General features: G+C 36.4%; 1 protein-coding gene across 1 annotated transcript in view; it reads left to right on the forward strand.

The window, feature by feature from the left end:
* The first annotated feature begins 223 nt into the window (after positions 1-223).
* Positions 224-23,760, forward strand: part of DLC1 (DLC1 Rho GTPase activating protein) — a 230,715-nt gene continuing 207,178 nt past the window's right edge. The window contains exons 1-2 of the mRNA XM_037382406.1: positions 224-669; positions 15,821-16,982. Of these exons, the coding sequence (XP_037238303.1) occupies positions 15,933-16,982 (1,050 nt within the window). The 5' untranslated portion in view covers positions 224-669; positions 15,821-15,932. The remainder of the gene's footprint in view (positions 670-15,820; positions 16,983-23,760) is intronic.

Below are 23,760 nucleotides of genomic sequence, written 5' to 3' on the forward strand. Positions count from 1 at the left end.
TTTTTTTCCTTTCCCCCTACCTCTGCACGCTCCCTTTCCCTCTCCCTGGCGCAGGCAGGCAGGCTCGCTGTCTCTCTCTCTCCCGCTCCCTCTCTCTCAAAGGCAGGAAATACTTTTCAGGCAATCTGGGCCTGGTTGTTGAGGCCCCTTTCACAAAACATCAGTCTGAATTTAGTAGACAGAAGTCACTGGGAAAAGCTTGACAGGCTCGTGCTTGGTTAAGGCTCCCTCCAGCTGCAGAGGGTGTTTTTGTTAGAACCACACATTGAGCGAAACTACTTAGAATAGAGCAATGATCTCAGTAGCGAAATCTGAACTTTTATGCTAGCAGGAGCTAACTGGGACTGAGCTCGATTGTTTGTTTGTTTGCTCTTTCATTTTGGGGTTGTTTTTTTTGTTGTTGTTGGGTTTTTGGTGGTTGGTTGTTTGGGTTTTTTTTTCTTTTATTGACCAAAGATTTTGGGGAGGTCATGTCCAAACTCCAGATTCTCCTCATCTAGGTAAGGCTGCCTTGGAATCTTTCTGTACTTGAAACTACCAAAAAATACATTAAAAAAAAAAAGAAAAGAAAAAGAAAGGAAAGAAAAGAAAAGGAAAAATCAGAAAAGAAACAAGCAGTATCCAGCACTGGAGCTTTCTGCGTTCAGGATCTCGGCACTGAAACTGGAGGTAAAAAAACAATAATCATTATAAATATGTATTTAGTTGTAGGCTGTGCCCATTCTGTTTATCAAAATGCACCAGATCTATAGACAAATCTTGTGTGTTTTTCTTCATCTTTTAAAAATATGCTTGATAAGCTGACTGTTTATTTGCATTCATATATAAATAGAGCTGCGTGATCTTGCTTGCATAATTTTTAATGGACATTAAATAGGAAAACTAGACGTGTGACTGATTTCTTTTTTCACCTCATTTGCCAACAAGGAGGGCATTTAGGGCTATGCTTTGCCTCTCCCCCCACCTTCCCTTCCCTCCCTCCCAGCAGTAATGATAGTGAGGAGTGTTTTAGGTAGATCTATCAGCAATACTTCTTCTGGGCTTGGTCTCTAGCCTTTTCTCAGTCCTAGATGATATTTGTGGTATAACTGGCAATACTCTCTTAAATGTGTGCATTCTGCATCTGAAATTCCAAGGTTTATTTCTTGGCATTAGCTAGATTAGGTTATTTTTTGTAAACTATGATTCGATATGCAGTTTGGGGTGTGCTGGTCTAGCATTTAGAAGAGGGAAAACAAGATTCAGTAAATGTCAGCTGACTATAATTTTCAGTGAAGATGTATGAATTTACTCAGTCTTTTTCTTCACTTAGTAAATGATCATTTAAAATAACAAGAATCTGCTGTTAAGGAGTTTAGGGGGAAATTTGGGATATTGTCTTTATGTGTGAATGGAGCTGCTGCTATTTTATGTAAAGGTGTGATTTAATTATTAAATTGTTATGGGCATCAGAAGCGTTTTTCATGGCAATCTATATAGTATCCTTCATCTTTCTGAAAATCTAAAAGGACAGTTGTTGCTTAGGAGTAATATAAGAGACTCTTTTTTTACTTACGTGTATCATGAAGATTTCCTAGTTATTGGCCAGATTAGTAATTAAACAGGAATCAACGGTTTACATAGTTCAGGAAGTTTTTAACTGTGTTTTTACTGAATATTTTTGCAAAATGATTGTTGAGTAATGAAATGGCTTTTGTGGCATGAAAGGACATGAAAGGACACTTTTACTGTCATTTGAATGGAAGAAAGTTTTTCATGCTGGTCAGAAGCAGCTCTGGGTTGTGAAAAGCATGGGTCTGAAGGGGACAGGGGAGAGCTGGTAAGCAGCAAATTGTTCCTCGGTATATTCTAGGGTGAATTTTAAAATCACCATCATTCATTTCCTTATGGACAAGCCTTCTCCAGTTTGGTGCCCTGAGTTGGGAGAGCTGTGGCTGGTAGGTGGTGGGACTGAGAAGTTGAGAGGAATCTGAATGTCTGAGTCTCTGTGTCACTCCTGTGAAATTTGTGCTGGAACTTTGACATCTCAAGCGATTTAGCATTAGTGGCTTTTACTGCACTGTATTCCCATACGTGCTCCTGCAAATATGTGTGTACATACTAAGTATTAGCAAGTACTCTAGTTAAATAGAAGAGAAAATACCAAATAATAAAAGTAATTATTCCATATCAAGGGGTCATCTCCTGCAGCAGTGTCTTCCGGGTTTTAAGGGATATAACGACCTCATCTGACCTCACTTGCAGATGAGAATAATTGACAGCTGAGAAAGTTGAACTATAGGGTAGGCAACAGAATAGAACCTAGAAAATATTTTCTCATTTAATTCAAAAGTTTCTTATAGACTATTAAAAAATATAATACAGCTGCCCATTTTTTGATTTAGAGGGTTTATTTTAAAGTCCTGAAGACAAATCACTCTCCAACTCTTTCTTCTACTTAGTCTAATTTCTCTGTTATGCTAACCTGGTTTTGTTTTTTAAGATATTGTTATTCAAGAAAATGAAATTAGATAAATTTTACTGTCTAAAAAATCTCTGAGAAATCTTTTCTAGAGATATATATAGCAATAATGAACACGGAAAATGAGCAGCTAAAGTCTTTGGCCTAGCTTTGGCCATTCAGAAATGTTACTGCTCTTAATATGAAACAAGATGACTCCTTTGAACAATTAAGCACATGAATTTATATCTGCAGACTTGAGAAAAATTAAGGCAAGTAGTTTTATTCATGTAATAGAAATTACTCAAATAGTTTTCCCTCAGCGTAAATTTATGTGCCTACAAAGTTATTCTCTTTTGAATCTTGTACCTGTTGACCTCCATGTTAAATTCCCTAATCAGAGCACTTGAACAGAGTAAGTTTGTATATTTGGGCCTAATTCATGAAGATCTCTGTAACACAAAGCAAAATTAATTTTCTCCTAAAAGAAAGTTAAAGACAAAGATAACTGCTTGAGTAGGCAGTTTTTGAATAGGCAAGGTTTATAGAAGTTCTTTGAAATTGAGCTTAAAATCAATTTTTAAATTATTTTTTAGGTGGTGAAATAGTAGAAGGATGCCTGTTTTGTTTTTTTCAGAAGTCTCAGAAGTTATTTTTTTTTTATTGTCAGAAGTGTTAAGCTGCATTTTATATTAAATTTTTCCATTGTTTTTAACATTAATTTTGTCGCTGAAACTTATCTTCTTTGATATAAAGCTTCCCTGAAGAAGGCAGTAGCAGGAGGAGGGAGGGAACTTAGGAACAGCTTTCTCTTTTCTCAGGAAGGAGATATATTATAGAGTATTCTCCTTTTTTCTTTTAGTCATCTGGTTCCATTTTCTCTTGTTTGTTTGTCTGGAGAAAACAATTAGAAGATGATTTTTATGTTGGCGTTCTGTTCCTTTTACAAAGGAAAAAGACAAAATGGAGTAACAAAGGGGTAAGAGCAATTGAAACAGCATATCCAGAAGGGCTAGATGTTAATTTACTTCCTGGTAGGAAAGAGTCTCTGGAGGGCTCTGGTCTAGCCCCTCACTCAAAGTGGGCCCAACCAGAGCAGGTTGCTCAGGACCTTGTCTGCTTTGGTTTTAAATATCTCCAAAGATTGTGAACGGTGTGAATACTTAGTAAGAATGTTAAACTTGGCTGTGCACACAGGTGTATTTTTTATATATATGTATGTGTACATGTATATGTGTGTGTATATATATATAAAGGTTATACCCCTAAACAAATTTATTTAGAATTTTCACATGCAAATCCTATGTGTAGTAGGATTGTGAATATTATTGTTATGGAAATAATTACTGATACTGAATTTGAATATGGGATGCTGGCGGTGGCCTGTATTTCACCACTGATATTTGTTGATGCTTTTAGAAACTACTTATTTTAGGAACAGTCTGTTGGCAGAGAATTTCAAATTCACTGTTACCATAATTGCTTGTTTCTCTTGAATGAGGAAAAGTGCTTATGTTGAAATTAGAAATGCCTGGAGTTTTATCTCTGGCGTATTGTACATCAGCCACCAAACACAAATAGAGTGGTGTGCCTTAGGCTGTATGTATCTACATTAAAACTAATTAAACTCATACAGTGTACTCTTTACCTTTAGCCTTCACTTCACTCTAGGCTCTTCTTTTTCTTGCTCTGATCTATATTTCCTGCTAGCTTTCTTATTATACCTTGTATCAAAATTCAGTAGGTTTAAATGAAATGCCCTTAAACTTTAGGGAAGTTTGTAAACAATTTCTGTTACCTCTGAATATAGTCGTTCTCCCACCCTCTAGCTCACTCTTTATCAGCTCTAGGCTTTCCAGGGTGGGTCGTTCTTATCTGTGAGAGTTTTGCACTAGATCTTAACTATGACAAACACCTTTTAAGACTAGAATAAATAAATGGTCCAACTTGAACATCATTGTAGTTGTAGAAAGCTTGCCTCTTGATGCAAAATTAAACTTTGGATAAGGGGGAGCCAGTGGTGAGATTCAAAAACAAAATTTCATTAGACTGAGAGGTGAGGAAAATCTAGAGTAGTATGGAAGATCATTGTAAGGTGTTGCTCTAAGTGAGCTAAGAGAAAATGGAAGAGGCAAGGTGAATCAGTGAGATATTCATCTAGCCAAAGCAGTTTGATTTATATTATTCCAGCTGTATAACTGCAGTTTATTAAAGAGCATTCAACAACCTTAATTTTGTATTATTAGCATCTTTGCTAAGACCACTACAAAATATGAACTTGTTTTCTTCCATGAATTTTCTCCTGCAAGATACAGACATGTAATAGGCAACAGAGACTTACTTTGGGTTCACTGGTTCAGTCTGGAACATTTAACCCTCCACTTCTGAACAGTCCTGAGAGGCTCAACACACTGGAAGTTGTACTTTTAGATTCCTTGTGTCCTTTTTTTGTCCACAGCTAAATGACAGATAACCATTTTCATTTGCTTGAATTGTTTATCTTTGGATAATGCTGTTTTATCAGAGAGATGTGACGGTTCTCAATAATAATGCACTGAAATAAGAATTTTTTGCCAAAAGGGTGGTCTCAGAGTTGTACCTTCCACAGCAGAAGCTAAACTTGGATGATTCCATGTGCAGAGACAAACCTAAATTTTAGTTCCATTAAATAAATACCTATGGTATTTAAATAAATGTCAGTGCCTTCCTGGCAACTTCCAAACCTTGAGACACTGTCAGCTTAATTGGATATATAGCTAAAGATTTTTAACAAGCTTTTGCATGTAGCTGGTAAAGGAAATAGACCTAGATTAGTTTTCAAATCAAGTGTGTGAGCTCGAGTCATTCATTTTATTTTTTCTGTACTCATGTACTTAGAAACAGTAATTTCCAGTGCTGGGTTGTCTTTCCAGGCAGGTTACAGATGCTTAATAGGAAAGTATAATCATAAAATCAGGAGACCAGTTGATGAGTTTGGAATTGAGGTATCTCTGGAAAATACTGTGGAGAAGTTCTATCAACTATAATAGTCGTATTCACATTATGACTATTATAGAGACAGAGAGAAAGGGGACAAAGAGGTGAGGTAGAAACACACTGTACACAAGTCCTTTGAAAGATAAGCTTCCTGAATTCTGAAATAAGAATATTATAATGACAAATGGTCAATTACAAGGTTTTATTCTGATGCAGACTTTTCTTCCCCCCAGTTTCACCAACCTGGGAAATAAATTTAATTTTTACATTCCCTTATTTGAAGGTAGTGGACTTAATCAGGTCCCCCAGTGGGTTTAGAAACTATTCAGTGTCCATTAGAGGTTATTTTTCTCTGTAGTTTCAAAGAAACACCTGGTACAACAGCAATTTTGATCAATTTTTGCTTTTCACATCTTCAGTTACATTCCAGGAATACTTTCTCAGTTTGTTCCCAGTACTTTTTTACAGGTGCATCAAAATGGGATTCCAAATGATAATGTTAATGGTTCATTCCCACCAAAAAGCACAGCCATCTCAATAGTCATTCTCTCTAGACTCTTGGTGATATTTTTTCTTTATTGATGGGACAAAATAATTTTCAGCCCTTTATGTAAAATGCATAATAATATCAAAAATATTTTTTAGTCCTGTCTACACCAGGAATTAAAACATGCCTCCTACAATTCAATAAACAGACTGGTTGCCAAAAGTCATTGTCCATAGTGCCTCAGATTTCGTAGCTCATGGCCGTAATGAGCACCAGCAACATTTTCTTTAAATGGAAACACTATACTAGAACCTTAAATCTAAAAGGCATCAGGAATACAATGTGGTTATTTTATATTGTTTTTAAAAGGACCTCCTGTGGTGAGAAAATTAGCTTTTCACTAGAGTTGGCTAGAAAATGGAATTTCTTGTGTCCTAAAAAAAAATGAGGTCTGAGAAAAAACTGTCTTAATTCAGGACCAAAAATAATAGCTAGGATTTTCTGGGTTGCTATGTCCTGTGGGATGGACTTTTCTCATTTCATGTCTTCTTTTCAAGACACTTCCAGTTAAGTGAGGGGAGTAAAGGGTGTATAAGGAATCTGCCATGTGTCTTATTTATTTCTGTTCTTTGGGGATGGAAAGAAGAAATTATTTTGGGGGAGGATTGGGAGGGCAATGAAATTACCATATAGAGCAACTCCAAGTTGGAAAAGGAAAAAAAAAATCAATTAAAGAAATAAAGCCATATGCAAAGAGTTGAAAGCTTTACACTTTAGATTGTTTTCATTCCAAAGAAATAAGCAATTTTATATTATGTAGAAATCAATATGGTATAATGTTTTTCAGACTACTAAATTTTGAAGACCAGCAGACTCACAGATTGCTATATATATCATGGCTCTGATACTAAAAAAAAAAATCTATGCTAGGAACATTTTTAAGCTTAAACCCTCTTCTCTTTCTAGTGGGTAGCTCTAAATTCAATAGCTATTGTCATTCTGGAATGATGCTGTGGTGAAAGTGATGGATTACCATAACAGCTAATAAGAATTTAATGTTGATCATTAATATATGAAAAAGCCATTAATAAAATTACAGTAAATTAGTAAATTATACTATAAATACCTGAAAAAAATCTTATTTCTCTGTTCTGTTGACTATTCATCAATGCAAAATAGTAAAAAAGATGAAGTTAGGCATTTTAAATTGGTTTTAAAATTCGTTTGGATTTGATGTAAATCAAATGGGTGCAGATAATACAGATCTTTTAAGTAAGCCTGTATAACTGGATCTGTTTGGCTCCTGTCATTTCGCCTTTCTCGTCCTTGAGGAAGAGGCTCAGCTGATCTAAGGCTCAACATTGGAAATGAACCAAATACAAATGTAACCAAGCTAAAACCTGCTTTTGACTACAAGTAAAAGCCCTTCTTTGTATTATGATGAGCACTAGTAAAGCAGCTACTTTCTGAGGAATAGGGCGTAAAGTTACTCCATGCTGGTTTATGTTTTCTAACAATAAATTAAGGCAAATTGACAAAGTTTGGGCTCGTACCTTAGGAACCAATTATATTTTCACGAAACAAGCAAGACTTCGGATGTCTGAACGAACAACTTTCCAACTTAACTTTATAGTTTGAAGTATTTAATGTATTGAGATCTTACAATACTGCCAGACAGTATCACAATTTTTGTAACATGTTAAATGTCTTTTAAAGACATGAAATTAACAGCCTTACCAGTATTAAGTGTTTTTACTGACAGTAACCTATAATGACCATATCTGACATATGTCAGAATCTGTAAAGGAGAAAAGAAGTTAGCTTGCTTAAGGGATAATGAAACTGATCCCCAAAGCAAAGAGGAAATTGTTATCAAGTCACAAGAATGACTTCAGGTACTTCACTTGACAATTTTTTTTGTGTTTTTTCTTTTATCAGAAGTCATGAACTTTTTTGCACTGTATACCTTATATATACTATGCATTGTAACTTCTATTTCTTTAAATGCATAAGCCAAAAAAAAAAAAAAAAAGAAAAAAGGAAAAAAGAAAATCTTATTTCTGTTTTTATTTCTGTTTTGTATTTCTACTTTGGTCTTCTGTGCAAGTTCATGTATTATGAGGCACAATGAATAAATGTTCTCCTTCCTCATGATACTATTGATTATTATATGGCTCTAAATCCTCTCTTTCCCAGGCAGGAAATCTTAGGCTCTTTCACGGCTCCTGAGACAGAAGCTATACTATACTTTTCATTTTCTTTACTGTTTTTTGCTATACCTTTTCCTGTGCTATTTCTCTTTCTGAGATGAAATGACCATAACTGCATACAGTTTTCAGTTAATTGCATAATGAGAACTTAGAAAACATTATTATGCCACTGTATGCTCAGTCTCTCTTTTGCCTACTGTGCTACATACTTCATGATTTTCAATGAGTTTGAAATTCAGTTCGATTACCAGCCACAGTGAATCTTAGTTTGGGGTTGGTTTTTTCCTGATTGGTAGCTGATGTCATAGAGGCTTTCATTATGCATTTATAGTTAGAATTATTTTTTTTATTACTGTATGCTGTTACATTTATTAACAGGGAATTTCATATGCAATTCTGTCTCCTAGCTCTCTTAGGTCCCTCTGTATCATTAACAAACTTTGTCATTACACTGTTTTTCTCTTTCTGAATAACCTAAAAAGTGCAGGTTCTAATAGTTGCCTTTGCAAATCTATTAATAATCTCCTTCTTTATTTTAAAATAAATATACATATATTTTCTCACTTTTGGGTTTTTGTTTGTTGGTTTGGGGGCTTTTGTTAAATTTTCATTCTTCATTAGATATTCTGCATACAGAGATCAGACTTGCAAGTATGTAGTTCAGGACCAAGTGGTCTTCATTTGATTTGACATTAAAACCAGCTTTTGGCGCATCCCACTATTGGTCACAGCACCTCAAAGCTGAGTGTGCAGAGCAATTCCGTTTCTCCAGCCTTCTTATTGTGTGGAGATACCACCAGTGAGGCCTAGTAAGGACATGGGGATTTGTGGGCCAAAACCCTCTCTGCTTCTTCTTCCTTTTCATGATCAGAGAGAAAAAGATTGGGAAAAGAGTCTCTCTTTTACCCTAAAAAGGCCATACTTCCCACACTTATTCCAAGACCTGGTCACGAGCCCTTCTGGCCATGTGTATCTCCCTCCTCAAGTAAAACCCATCTCTGACTCCAAAGACATTCGCCATTAGCTTGGAAGGACATCCCTTTTGCATCTGCCCAGATTTTCCCCCTCTGCTTCCAGGCATCATAACTGTCCTCTTTTGTACCCCAAGTTACCTTGCAAGTTCAGTAATTTCTCATTTGACTATTATTCAATTCTACCAGATGATGCCTGATAACTTTATTTTCTTGCCCTGAAACCTCTTCTAATTGAGATTTCAATATAAGTCAGTTCCTCAAACTTATCTAAGCATTGTTATCTGTTGCCTTTTTTTTTTGTTTGGTCTACAGCTTGCCAGCAGTTGGTGGTGCATTGAAACAGTCTTTTTTTAAAATCCTATATTATAGGGTATGTACTGGTAGGAATGTTTGTATGTTGCCCTTAGTTCATATCTCTGTAATAAATACTGATACCAAAGCCACACTGTCCAATGCAGTGCATCCTTCTGGTGTGTATTGAAGGCACAATGCAGTAGCATTCCAATGCTACTGTTTGAGAGCATTTTGTAAGGTTTTTTTAATATTGGCCATTATTTTAAAGTATTTTGCCAGAAAATGAGGACAAAGAATAATTCCAGAAAGCACTTTTAATTATGGTTCGTGTGGTAGAATGTCACACCCTCATGTTGCATAGCCATATTTCAATTAAAAAAAAAAAATCTGTAAAATAAAATGGCTATATTTTTTCCATAGCTGCTATTTGTTCTCCTTTATTTAAAAAACTTTTGGGATTGGCACTTGTGTTATGGTATCACCAAAAACTTAGCCTATGGCTTTCAGTAATCCTAAATAATGTAATGTATCATTCAGTTCTTACCCACCTAAGACTGTATTATACATTCAGAAACTCTCCCTTTCTGTCTGGCCTTGTATGACCAGAGTATTAAGCCTCTGAAAATTTTCCATTCAGATAGTTATAGCTGAGTCAAACTGTTAGCAAAATTTGTTTTAATTATCTCATACGTGACAGCCACTTCTATTAAGAGACAAGCTATGATCCTAGATGTTGTGTATCCAGCATTGCTGCTAGTATTACTTTCTCAGAATAAACATCCATCAATAAACAAAGTGTAAGGGAAGAGAGGGGTTAGGGGTTTTATTTTTTTTCATTCACTTCACTTTTAATACTTCCTGTCTTGAAAAGCCTGCAGAATGAAGCAGAAGACAAAAAACTTAGGTGAGCAGTGTCTAGTAAGCTGTACTGTCTCTACAGTTATGTGGATTGCATTGATTTGAGTCCTTTAAAAATATTTTTTGAAACAGAACCATGTATACAATATACCTGAGTCAGTTTTAATAATTTTTTTTGTCTTAGTTTAGGCAGGACTTCCTTAGTTTCTCTTGAAAAATGAGATTATTTAGTATGCACTGTATACTTTCACAGAATCCCCAACTCTTTTGTTGAAGCCAAGGGGACTTGGGCTATGGATTTCAGTCAATCATTAGATAGTTACCACCTTTTGGTGCTACACAAAGATTGTACTTCTATTTCTGTGCACTAATTCATGACTGAAAACAAACAGTAAGAGTTGTCCTCAAAGGAAAGAACTATCACGTGAAAAGACAATATTGGGCTGTGTTTGTGTTTATCTGTACAAAAATCAGCAACAGCTATATTTCTGGACTGTGTTCACATTTATAACATAAGTGCATCATACGTATGCACATGCAAACCTTACCATTAAGCTTTATATGAAAGATTTCAACTGTTCTAAGATTTCATTCTGAAGAGACACTTGAGGTAAAAGTACTGTGTTTTTTCTGATTTTTAGAATAAAGTTCTAAATATTTTAAAAGCAGTGCTACTTCAAACACGTTTTAATATTTGATCCTACATTAATAGCTTTTATACATAAAATAAATTAGCAAAAATGCATCTGGTATTCACTAGATTAATACCCTACAAGAAATATTATATTTCTATCTTAGGACACCAGGGTTTAGCATGTTCTATGCCTATGTACTACAAAGGCTGTTGATATAGAAACTGCAGACAAGGTGAGCTTCCACTTCAGTAAGATGCAAAGGGTGGTATATGTCCAGGAAATAAGAGAAGGAAGGATTGTAAATTCTAAAACAGGAGATGTTTTGAAATAACTAGCTGAGTGAAGACCTAGAGGCTTATGTTTTATCTCAAATTATTTGTAAACAACATTCTCTCTCAGCTTGGTATGACATTACTGAAAGGGCTGAATGTAAGCCAGACCAGGAAGATGTGAGATGATTTTATAGGAAACAGACCCTGTTCACTTAGACTTCCTTAAACAAAGTTTGCTGACTGGGGTCACAGACCAATGAAGATAAAATAATGATAACAAAATAAATATTTCTGCTTGATCTCCACTGCTTATATATGCCTAGGCCTATGTAAAAATATGTAATGAAACAGTCTTTCATTTCTGTGTAAGTTCCTAAGCTAACACTTTGCCTTATTTTTTCACAGAAAATATTTGCATCCCATGTAAAGCATTAGCAAAAACAGAATCTTGCTGGCAGGATGATAGGGGCTGCCCTCTCTGCAACTCTTCTGTCACATTTAGTAAACTCTCCCATGTTCCTTGTAACTTTCTCCCTTTCAAAGCTTTTTTATTTATTGCAATATGGAGGTGATGGGTAGTGTGATGAATTGTCGGTATGGCAGATCTGATGGAAACAGTATGGGTTGTCACAGCTGCATCAGTGGCTGTCTTCGCCTTGGCCAGCCAGGGATTCCACCAAGGCGTCCTCCTGCATAGCAGTGTCGTATTTGTACCTGGTTTTGTCATAGCACTTCCATCCTAATGGCATAGGCTTCACTGCCCCACCTTGTGTGGCACTACATTTCTCTCCTTACCTCTTACTTCCACTCTGGGAAAACCAGAGTGGGGTCTGCTCTGAAGGAAGCAGATGGAGGACGAGAGCACCCTGGTTGTGTGACTCTGCTTTTCCACTCTTGTAACAGAGGTTTTTGTGTCCTGACCTGTGCCGCAGAAGGGGAGCTGGGTCTCTGACAGGTCTGGGTAGTCACAGATACAGACATTTGACTAATTTTCCTTCCTCCTCTTTCTGTTCTTAGTCTAGCTCCAATTCCTATGTCTTCCTGCTGCAGCTTGCACAACTTTTGCAGGGTGTCAGTCATAGGTATCGGGGCAGATACTTCTTGTAGGCTTCTACATTTCCTTAAGGAGGGAAGCAAGAGAATGTAAAATGTGTTTCCTGCTGGAAACCGTTTAATTTGAGCTTCACAGAAAAAAATCACAGGAAACCTTAAAGGAAAATGTTAGACAACCAAATTATAGGAGAGCCTACCAGTTCATCTTACACATCACTTCACTCTGTGCTTTATCATAGTATTGCTTAGGTTGGAAAAGACCTTTAAGATCATCCATTAATGTCCAACCATTAACCTAGCACTGCCAAGTCTACCTCTAAACCATGTCCCTAAGTGGCACATCTACACACCTTTTAAATACCTCCAGGGATGGTGACCATTAATATTGCAATATTCAAATCAGAATATTGACCCAAAAAATAGGTCAACGTTGCCAATATTCCTTAACTGACACCTAGGATCAAGAAATTTTCTCCAGAAGTCTTTAACATTTGTGTTTTGTTTCAAACCTCTATTCTTCATAAAGTTAATAGCACTAAGCAGTAGTGAACTTTAGTGCTATTGAAACGTAAAAGCAAATTATGAATTATGGGAGGAGCTGAGTGGACTGTATCATACTGACAGATGCCTTGATCAGAAGAAAAGGTCTTTTCATTCTACAAAACATTTCAACAGACTGCTAAGACTTCATTTGCCTGTCTTAAAAATCTTGAAAATCCATACATATTAAGGTTTCTAGTTGTGGGATGTTAATGGTGGAAAGGGAGAAAGGGGGATACTTTATCCCCTGGTGAAGAGTACAAATTGACTTGAGAGGGGTATTTCTCAGAGAACAGAACATGCTGCTTGTCAAGAAAAAATGTGGGCAGCAGTAGTAGAAAAGCAGTGATCCAGGCAGGAACGCTTCCTTCTGCAAAGTGGGAATGCACTGTGCTCTCTGGCAGAGAAAGAAGCCAGTTATCAACCTCATTCAGAGGTTTAGTGTTGAATCCTCCAAAGCACAGCTTATGCGCCTGTATGTGAGTGCCGAGGAAATAGTTTATCCTGAATACACGGTAGAAGAGTTGGCCCATAAGTGTCAAGCAATTATAGCAGGAAAAGATTTTTGAAGCTGAATTGTTGCAGATAATGCAGACATTGAGGAGTGGAGAGGAAGTGGAAGAAAAGTAAGCTTCCACCAAACTATGGGCTTCTTCATGTGCCATGGGAACAAGGAGATTTCAGGTATTGGTAGCTGAAGCTGCCTGGAGAGGGGGCATATGTAAAGTACATTTTTCATACTCAGTGCTAAAGTAAGCTTATATTTTAAAGAACAATGAAAGTACCCTTGTCATGTATTTATCTTGCATTTTAAGTAAAGTATGTGATATTCTCCTGGTCAATCATTTTTTTTTCCTGCAGTCCGAGGCAGCCAAAACTAGTGATAGTGCAAGTAAAACAGAAGGGTTCCTAAAGTAAAATTTATTTGTTTTTCATCCCCCGTGAAATATAACTCTCCACATCCAAAAAATGAAAAACAGTAAGGGATCTGTTCTCCCATTTCTGCACACGTGTAACTCCATTTAGCAGCAGCAAGATTAACACACACCCATTAACTCTTTGAATGCCTGTTTTCTGTACACTAAGAGCAACCTAAATCTTAGGTAGGTGGTTGCATTTGTGTCATTAGGAAATCTAATTTTTTCAGCTTTTTACACTTAATATTATTTGGGGGGAGGGGTTATTTTGTTCAGAAATTCTCCTACATGGCTGCAGCAACCATGCTTAATTTTCTGTAAGGTAGGTGGAGCTACTGTTCTAGTAGGGGAGGAGAGAGGGAAGATGCAAATGAGTTGCACCCAGATGCACCTCCAAGCAGTGTTAATGGAAAGCAGTACAAATCGTTGAGCCCCTTTTCAGTAAACCTGCCCCTTTTCTGAGGCCAAAACAAAACACAGTGTTGTTGTAAAACTAAAACAAGTGCTTCTGAAGAGCTTTAAGGTCCATCAGAAAAGGGCACAGTCGAAATTAAAAATATTATCATTATTGATTTACACTCTGTGGTAATTTTGGACCTTGCACATTTAGAAATAGTGGGAGAATATAAATATGAAATTAAGCCAGAATAAGAATGTAAATGCACTGCAAATTTATCCAATAATTTGACTTTACATTTGAATATTTAGGCTTGCTCTCATATCCGACCAGGAAAGAAAAGTTGTATTAACTTCTTACTACCAAATTTTTCCTCTGAAAGTAGATAATTTTTTTTGGCCTGGCTCTGTGTGTTATTTTCCATTTTCCTCAGCCTCCCACACGCTAATGACTTGTGCATGGAATTCTCTTACCCTGTGAATATATTTTCTTTTTAAGCACAGTCTCCACAGAGGTGGAAAATGTGAATGTGAAATTAAGCTTACCATCCTCAAAGGTTAAAGATCTAGTAGCGTGCACAACTCTATCCCGAAAGTCAGTTTTTCAGGACATAATTTACAGGTGTTCAGTTGCACAGGCATAATTCTGCATTTGTTTCAAGATGAATACTTTTATACCTTCAGGCATGTGATTTGTCAAGGCAGCTTTGTTGCCTGGTGGGCAATCAGAATTTACCTTAGTGTACTGAAATGACCCAGAACAAACTCAGTACTTAATCTTCTTTATTGCTGAAATCAATAAACAAATCCATGTTAAGTGCTGACAGTTCTTATGTAGGGAGTGTATGAAATCAATAAGCAGATCCATGCTAAGCACTGACACTTCTCACGTAGAGAGCGAAAAGTAGAAGTGTCTGCTCCTTGAACTTTGAATACTCTACAGGCAGGAAGTTTTGTTTCTTTATTTGACAACAAAATTTTTAATTTTCTTTTATAATACATTAATCAATATGAGGTATTTTCTTTGTGCTAATTTGCACAAGCAATGTTACAAGATTAATATGTCTCAAATGTCATCATCCAGAAGGCCTGATACAGCAGCCAGTGAAAAATACCCACCTAGATAATCAAACAGGGACAGTGGGCAGATTTCCCCTGCAGCTTCATGTACTACTTGTAATTACAACTTGTCCTGAAGAGAGTGAAACAATAACAATAAAAATGAGAGCCACTGAATGGCCAAAGGTACTCATAAGACAAGTAGTTTATAACATTGGTAAATTCAGAATAACCCTCCAGTTCTGCTCTACCTCTTTGGGAAACAGCCAGAATTCTTTAGTCCATGAGCATCACTGAATGGGTAAGAAATACAATATGACTTTCTTTGGAAATCAACTACAAGGTATAATGTCATTTACACCGATGTAAATTAATATCTTATAACAGACAGCAAAGAGAGGCTTGTTGTCAAATTTTGGCTCTGGAGCTACTTGCCTGTCCATTTGTCTGTTTATACTTTTTTTGTTTACTTGATATTGGAGAGTAATCAGAAAAAAAGTTATACTGAATTATGAGTGCTGCCAATTTTTTATGAAAAGTATTAAAACTTTAAACAAAACAGTCTTCTAAATTCCTGTCCTTCTGGTCCCGCAGTCTTATCTTGCTTTTACACTTTTGTTTAAACCGCTCCTTCCCTTTTTTTTTTTCTCCTTTTTTTTTCCCCCTTTGGAGTTAATTCAATGACCCAGTCTTTTTTTATTTCTTGCAGATGTTAAAATGATGAAACCATCTGTCCCTCTGGAGCAGTGCACAGCAGCCATGATATCTCCTCTGGTCCTCCATGGAAGGTACATTGCAGCCTGCTACTGAACTGTTATGACATGTCTCTAGCAATCAGAAAGAAAAGCTGGGAAGAGCATGTGACCCAGTGGATGGGATTGGCTTTGGAGTCTGTGGAGTATAACACAGCATGTCGTCACGGACTTGTAGCTGATAACTTGCAGACAAGTATGGAAAAAGATGAGGGTTTGAGTGTGGACCGGAAAGAAAAATGTGCTTCATTTCCAGAGTGCTGTTATAGTGGAGAGCTGATTGACTTCCCTGCAAAGCAGTTGGGAAATGTTTCAAAGGAGGTGGATGAAAACGATAACCATGAGGATGAGGAGCATTTTCTGGAGGCCAGCACAGAAACTCTAGTCCATGTGTCTGATGACGATGATGATTATTCAGCACTCAACCTGGATAGCATTAATTACCATGTCACTGCTGTGGGAAGGGAACCAGAAGATGAAGAAAAGAGTTTAAATGGAGCAGGCTCCTTAACACAGATGGTACCTATAACAGAGGATAACAAGGCAGCTGAAGCATCTGGAATAATTGGAGATACAAGTAAGGAACCTGGTTGTGACACAGTTCCTAAGGAGGAGATGGAAGATGTTTGTGGTAGTATTGGCCAAAGCCTGGAGCTTTGTAATTATGAAGGTTTAAATGAAGTAGTAGGTGTAGAGAAAGAAAATCGATCTAATTCTCCAAATGCGAAAGAAATTATTATGCCTGGGAAGCAGCTGCTTCATACTGCTGTAATTGCACAACAGCGCCGGAAATCTGATGCTTTTAAAGACGGGCTTGGAAAGTCTGAGTGTAATGTGGTAGAGAGTGGGATTTCTTCTGAATCATGCACCAGCAGTGATAGACAACTATGCTCAGCAGTGGAATCCAGCAACTGCCTTGTGCAATCTTCTCCTTGCTCTCACATCCCGGCAGTGGAAAATGGTCTGGAAGAGAGTGGTTTCACAGAACCTCAAGTGGCCCCTGAAAACAAATGCCTTTCAAATGTCAGTTCAGCAGAAGACATTCAGTGTTTACATATAAGGAATCATTCGACCACACAAGAACATTCAGACAGTCAAGTGAAACTGCGCAAAAGAAAGGTAGGATGCTCATAAAATGCAGAGATTTTTTCTAATGTTTTCCCGCAATTTCTTATGAAGGTGATTCGATGACTAATTGATTGGAGATAAAATGTGTTTTTCACCCTTTCATTAATTTGTCAGATTTTTCTTCAAATAATTTCAAGAAAAAATGTGTCTATACAACAACAGAGTTGCAGGAGCTCTTTTTAAGGTCTGAAAATGGCTGAGCTGTGAATTTAGAAGATAGCTTATATTCGCTTTATATATTTATATATTTTATATATGTTGTTCAAGGTTAAATGAATAAGTACCTTCTATGAGTTTGGGTTTTTTGTTTATTTGTTTTTCTGTTGCTACCAGGTATCATTAACCTGTTTCCTTTTAGGAAACAAATTGTGTCCAGTGGTTTGGAAGCCTTATTGAAAAAAAGAGAACAGGGAAAAAGTGCAGCAAAACTTTAAAAAGGAAAAAAGAAGTGGAAACATTGCAGTAGTACTTTGATTTTCAGCTCAGCCCCATGAGCTTATGTTCTTGCAAAAAGAAGTATTGCTGAGTTTGAAACAATGTTTTGTAATTTTGAAGCAACCAGAGAGTTTCACTGTCTACACAGGATAAGGAAGACTATCATTACAAAACTTTAATGGACACTTTCCCTGGCAATAAAACTCCCATTGGCTTTAATGGAAGGAGATGTGCTGAATGTGGCACTACAGAATTCATCCTAAAGCATGCTTTCCCAGCTATGCTGCTTATTCTTGCTAATAACCAATTTGTAATTGTTTACTTTTCTCTGCCTTTTTCCATTTTACATCATCCAGCTTCTTTTGTCATGTTTTTTATAAATGTTTCCTGTTAATTTTGAGGGTGATGTCTGTGTGCTGTAGTGTCTCAGTGGCCGTTTCACTAAAGCTCAAATTCATATATCTAAAGTACTAGTGCCCACACAGCATCCTGGGCTGCTGGCTATTGCTTCCTTGTGCAGACCCTTTGGTAATACTAACACTCCATTGATATGGTTAGAAGCTGTAAAAAAGTTTTGCAAAAGGTTTCAGAAGACCTCAAATCCAGCCTTCCTTTGGTAGTTTTTGCAATACAGTTAATGTGGTAACAGTTTAATTGATCTTGCAGCACATATGGCTCTGAGTTACAATTAAGAAACAAAAACCTGACTAGTAGTACCAAAAATGCTAAATTTACCCCTCTGCAGAAAACCGTTCAAGTTTTAAAAAATCAAATTAATCAAATTAACATCATATTTGAGAACTAATTGACTATTATACCTGCATTCTCAGCTGCCCTGCTTTAGCACCTTATTTTTTTTTTCTAAGCATAGTTGCTGATATTGATGTATACATTTCACACAGTTAGCAAGATGTACCATGCTATATTTTCTAATAGCTTCAGTCCTGCTAGTTTTCATGTATCCTTGTATCTTGTTTTGAGGTCATGTACTCATTCCAGTGCAACTAATGGTGAGAAAAACTAAGAAAGGACGTGAGCATAGAAAGGAGCAAAACAAAGAGTTGCTTCAAGGAAGGTTGGGAGTTATGTGGCTGTAGCAACTATGAAGCTGTGTGCACTGTAAAAGGGGATGGAGTCTCTAAATCTGAAGGAGTGACCTCGTACCACTTTGGTTAAAGTCTTTACCAACAACTGTAAAACATTTGGCAAAATGGAAAAGATATGATCTTCTGTTGCTTGTGCTATTATTCATCTGTAAGTTTTCAGGACATTTCTACAAACAATGTTCCTGTGTGCAGTATTTTATCACTTAATATCATGCGCTATTTTACAAAAGCCTGTCTGTGCCTGTAATAACCTATAATGAAAAATGTACGTATGTTTACAAACTTTCCTTGAAAGCCACTTTTGTAATTTTAACAAAACATTAGAAAAACAACAGTCTTGAAACTGAATCCATCCATAAAAGCCAAGTATTTGCTTTGCAGTGACAGGAAGACTTAAGGGATTGGGAATGGTGTATAAAACCTTTTCTCTCAAGGTCAGCAGTTCAAACAGTGCAGTTAAGGCCTAAAACACACCACTGTCTGATTAATGCTCAGTGTCAATTATAGCTACACATAAACATGTGCCCATAAAGGTCAGAATATGAGAAAAGGTACATGGAGATGAATTACTAAAGGTATTTGGGCACCCAGACCTCGAGGTGGCACGCTGGGGGAATCATAAAAAGGTGCTGAACTTCCATGACAACTAAGTTCTCAGGACCTTTGAGCAGATATCATTCTGCTCTTGCTGCTACTAAATTCTTCTGAAAACATGTTCCTCATTAACATATTTTAAACTGCTTTTAATTGTGGCATAGAGCATGACCTCACCTCTTATCTTTAGATCAGCTGTCTTCAAATTGAAGCTGAGGTGAGGCAGTGTGGATCTGTTGTGCTGGCTCTCCAGATGAATTCGGGTTCGAGGGCTTAAGGGCTTAAGTTTAGCATCTTTGACCAGCACTAGCTCTGTTTCAGTAAATTACTTCAGTCATGATGGATGTACTGACACGGAAGTTGCTTTTTGCAAATAGGTCCAGCTGTTACAGCATTCTTTGCTCCCTCAAGTCGCCAGGGTTCAGATGGGTTGATACATAGCACCCTCTTTTCCTTTGCTTTCCCAGAAAGGCTTCCTAAGGGTTAGAAACAGGAAGCGCCTGAATTTAATTGTGAGAAGTTAATGAACTGAAGTCTAATTGAAGGATCCCACAGTACTGTTGTGTTGACTGATAATCAATTCAGTTGATCCACAACATGAAGTTGATGGTTATTAATAGTTCAGAGTAGCAGAAGCATAAACGGATTAATTATATGTGGCTACACCAACTAGACCATCCTGACTGCTTTCCTGGGTTAAATAAATTTTAGATTTTAAAATAGTCACTTCACTTGAGAATTGTACATTCTGAATTTCCAAAGATTGGAATGAGCTTTGGAAGGAATGAGCAAGCTGCAATGCTTGGGGTATTCCAACAGCTTGTGCGTATGTTCACATATATGATGCAATAGAGCTTTTAGGGAACAATATACAAAACCAGATAAGTATCAATTAAGAGAATACCAACAAAAGGAGAATATTTAATCATTATACACTGATTTTAAAATGGGAAAAAATAGCCATTACTTTGTAAAGGATCCTGCAAATTTTTGCATGTGCTCTGTTTTATGCTTTCTCCAAGCTGCTCATCTCATCAAACTTAAGGATAGCCAGAAAAAAACCTGCTGGGAGATATTAAGTAGGTGTACAAATGCACCAGAACTCCAACACATTAATTGCCATTCTTTTCAATCACAAAAAAACCTACTTCATTCAACATCAGCATAAAAAGGTGGTTTGAGGCATATAGTTTCACAATTCTCACCACTTCCTGAAGACAATCACAGCTATTGAGTTGCAACTTATATTAATCTGAGTTTTGTAAACGCAATTTTCAAAATAAGGCTAGGATAGCTCTTTTACATGCTGAATCAGTAAAGGAGTAGAAAGTCATAACTGTGAAGTCTGACTCCATGAAGTTTAAAATAAAAATGGAACAGCAATGCACTCCACTTACAAAAGAAATTTTAACTGTCCCCCTCTATTTCATTGTTCTCGCCCCCCCCCCCCCATCTTAGATTTTATGCCTAGAGGTTGTTCCATATATACAGTGAGAAAACAGGTACAGAACCAGCTGTGACTGTTCATTTCTCTCTCCTGTAGGATAATGTTATATCCTCTATTATTTTTAATAGAATGCAAAGTGACTCATGAGTCCGGGGAAGAAAACAACAAAACACTGTATATAACAGCAAGTAGCATTGGTCTCAGTTCATAGGGGATTGTAATATCCCTGCATTTAATGGAAGGAGGAGAAGGAGTAATAAAAATCATTCTGCATGCAAAAAGACAGAATTACTATTAATCTGCTTTTTAATAAGGCTCAGGAAGTTGTAGTAAATATTTAAAAACAAAATTCAGTCCACAAACTAGCTTAGCAAGATAGTACCAGAAGAAAGGGGAGGGGGTGAAATCTGTGAAAAGATAAACAGATTTTTCCCTGAATATACAAAAACATATAAATGCATTCTGATTTGATCCAGAGTAATTGCAGGAAATATTCCTCACGTGTATTTGGGCTGCTTTGATGTAATGGAGTTTAATAGTTGAATGCCAGAAGAAAAAGAATTTAATGAACAGAAACAAATGAAAAATTACATGTAAAAATTGTTAGTTACCTGTCCAATTGTTTTCTCAATCTGGATAATGTATATACATTGTCTTTATCCTTGCAGTTAAGCACAGGTTACAGAAAATCTGTCATTCATTACAATAATGAAGTAATTTTCTATCTCCTATGTTTTATAATCCAGACTGTAATGATATAAGCAAATAAAAAATTTCTCATGCATCTCAAAGCAATGTTCCTTTGCAATGTTTAATATTGTCATTATTTTCATTAACCTGTGGAAGAAACAGGTTCTAGAACTGCTCAATCACTGGAGAGAGGCTATTGTCACTAATTTTTTTAGAAGTCTGTGGAAAGAGTTTGGAGTAAATATTTCAAAAATAAGCCCTCTTGAACTTGGAAAACAAGTTCAAAACAGTTCGGACAAACTCTGGATCAACATTTGAAGTTCTGGTTGGTTATCTAAATTAAGTATTAATTCTGAAAATGTTGGGGTTCTCTTCTGATGTAAAACTTCTAGTTTCCTACAGAGAATTTTTATTAGAATTATTAATAAATTCTGTAAGGTTAGATATAATAAAGTACTACACACAGTGTGATGAAATAAGAAATTGATACATAATGACTGGTTTCAGCAAATGGAATTGATGTATTGTGATCTGAAGTTTGTTAGGTCAGCTGTATCCCAAGAAAAGGTAGTTTAGAATACTGTTTCAAGAAGGGCTAATCAAGGTATCAGACTAATGGGAATCTATGTGGTGAATTTGTATCAGTTTCTTTTCACAGGTAATCTCAGACTGCATTTCAGTCTCATTAAAACATTTTGCTTATGTGTTCCTGAAAAATGAATGAAGTAAACAAATGCTTTAGTGCACTAATTCCTCATCTCTCTTTTATGAGGCTTTGCTTTTAATATTTACTACTTGCAGTTCTTCATGGTGGCCTGCTTAGAAGCTTTCCAGTTTCAAAAATTTGATGTTATTTCAAAGTCATTCCTACAAGACTAAGTATAATAGTCAGGGCTATTTCCTATTGCTCACTATTATTGCTACTATTTTAATCCAGATTTCTAGATTCTAGATTAAATGCTGTGTGGTTTGCAAAGGATACTTAAAGACACAGCTGATGTCAGCATGACAGCAGCAGCCAGTGTCAATGAGATGCAAATTAATTTAAGAAAAAGACTGTCAGAAGGATGGCAGTAAATGTAGAAAGAAACCTGGGTAGAAGGTTACCTGTGGTGACACAGGTCTTTGTAGCAGCACTTTTCCCCTACACAAAAGCTGTGAGTTTTTAAAGCATGGTTTTGCATTTTCTGTACTGTTGCAATAAAGTTTGTTTCATCATTTCATCAATTATAATTACACAAATGTGAGAAAACAAAAAAAATTCTTAGCTGAATTCAAGTCTTTCCATCCAGATTTGCTACTTGAGTATTATGTTTTCCCATGAGATGTGAAGGCTGACTCTCTTCCATTACAGTGTTACAAATTCTGTTTTACAAGGCTAAAATTATGCTCTTTATGGCAAGCTAGAAAGTTAGATTCTTCCAGGAGCTTCTGCTTGTATTACCCTGTAAATTGCTCCGCAGGAAACCTATGGAGCCTTGTCAGCTGGCATAGTCCTCCCAGTAAGGTACCTGGGAGAGATAAAACGGAAGCTTCCCAAAAAATCACAAGAGCTACCTAGTTTACTGAAATGGCTTCTTTACAGTCTTTTCCCTGCCATCTCTACTATTCACGTTGTATAATCCTTTTCAACTTAGCAGTCATCAGCATTAGATTATTTTAAAAGTAATATGAGCTTGTTATGAACAGTAACATCCACCCTTTTAGATCTTTTTTCTTATTTTACTTGTTAAAATAACAGAGACTGAGTTTCCAGACCTGTCACAAATTGTCTTTCTGAAGTCTTAAACTCCTTTTACCTCAATTCTTTGTTGAATGGGGATAATTTAATGATTAATTCTTTTTATATACCAATTTTTAATTTAGCTTTTAAAACTCTTAAATTGTGGTGGTGGTGGTGTTTGTTGGTATTTTTTAATAGAAGCTGGTTTAGTATGGGATCCAGTCTGAACTATTACTACATAAGTAGTAACATGTCGGCATATGAAGGCTTGTCAGTGATGCACACTTGTTACTGTCACATTGCAACAATAACTCAGATCAGCATAGGAAAGACAAGCACAGAAGATAAAAGTATGGATAAAAACAGCACGAGTGTACAGGAAAACTTAATTAAAAATGGAAATGTGCCTTTTGCTGTATCCTGATTTTGTTATAAGGAATTGAATTTACTTTTTTTCTGAGATTCAGTCTGCAAATGTGTGTCAGCCAGAGGAAGATGACAGCTCTAAAAGTTGATGATTTTCAAAATAATTTATCTTTAATTGCACCTTTGCAAAGTATGATGTATAAACACCTTCATTTCCCAGTTTATGTTTTCCCATCGAGTATTTTTTAAAGAGAATAGTCTTGTGAATATTCTAGCAGAGCAATCAAAAAAACAGGGAAAAAATTCTACATTCTCAGATTTTATAATTCTGAAAATGTAGACAACAATGAATGTTGTTTGTATGGTTGTAGGAGACCAAGGCCTCACTGTTTCTCTATAGTCATGGGA

This window comes from Falco rusticolus, chromosome 1, assembly GCF_015220075.1.
Source record: "Falco rusticolus isolate bFalRus1 chromosome 1, bFalRus1.pri, whole genome shotgun sequence".
Taxonomy (NCBI): Eukaryota; Metazoa; Chordata; class Aves; order Falconiformes; family Falconidae; genus Falco; species Falco rusticolus.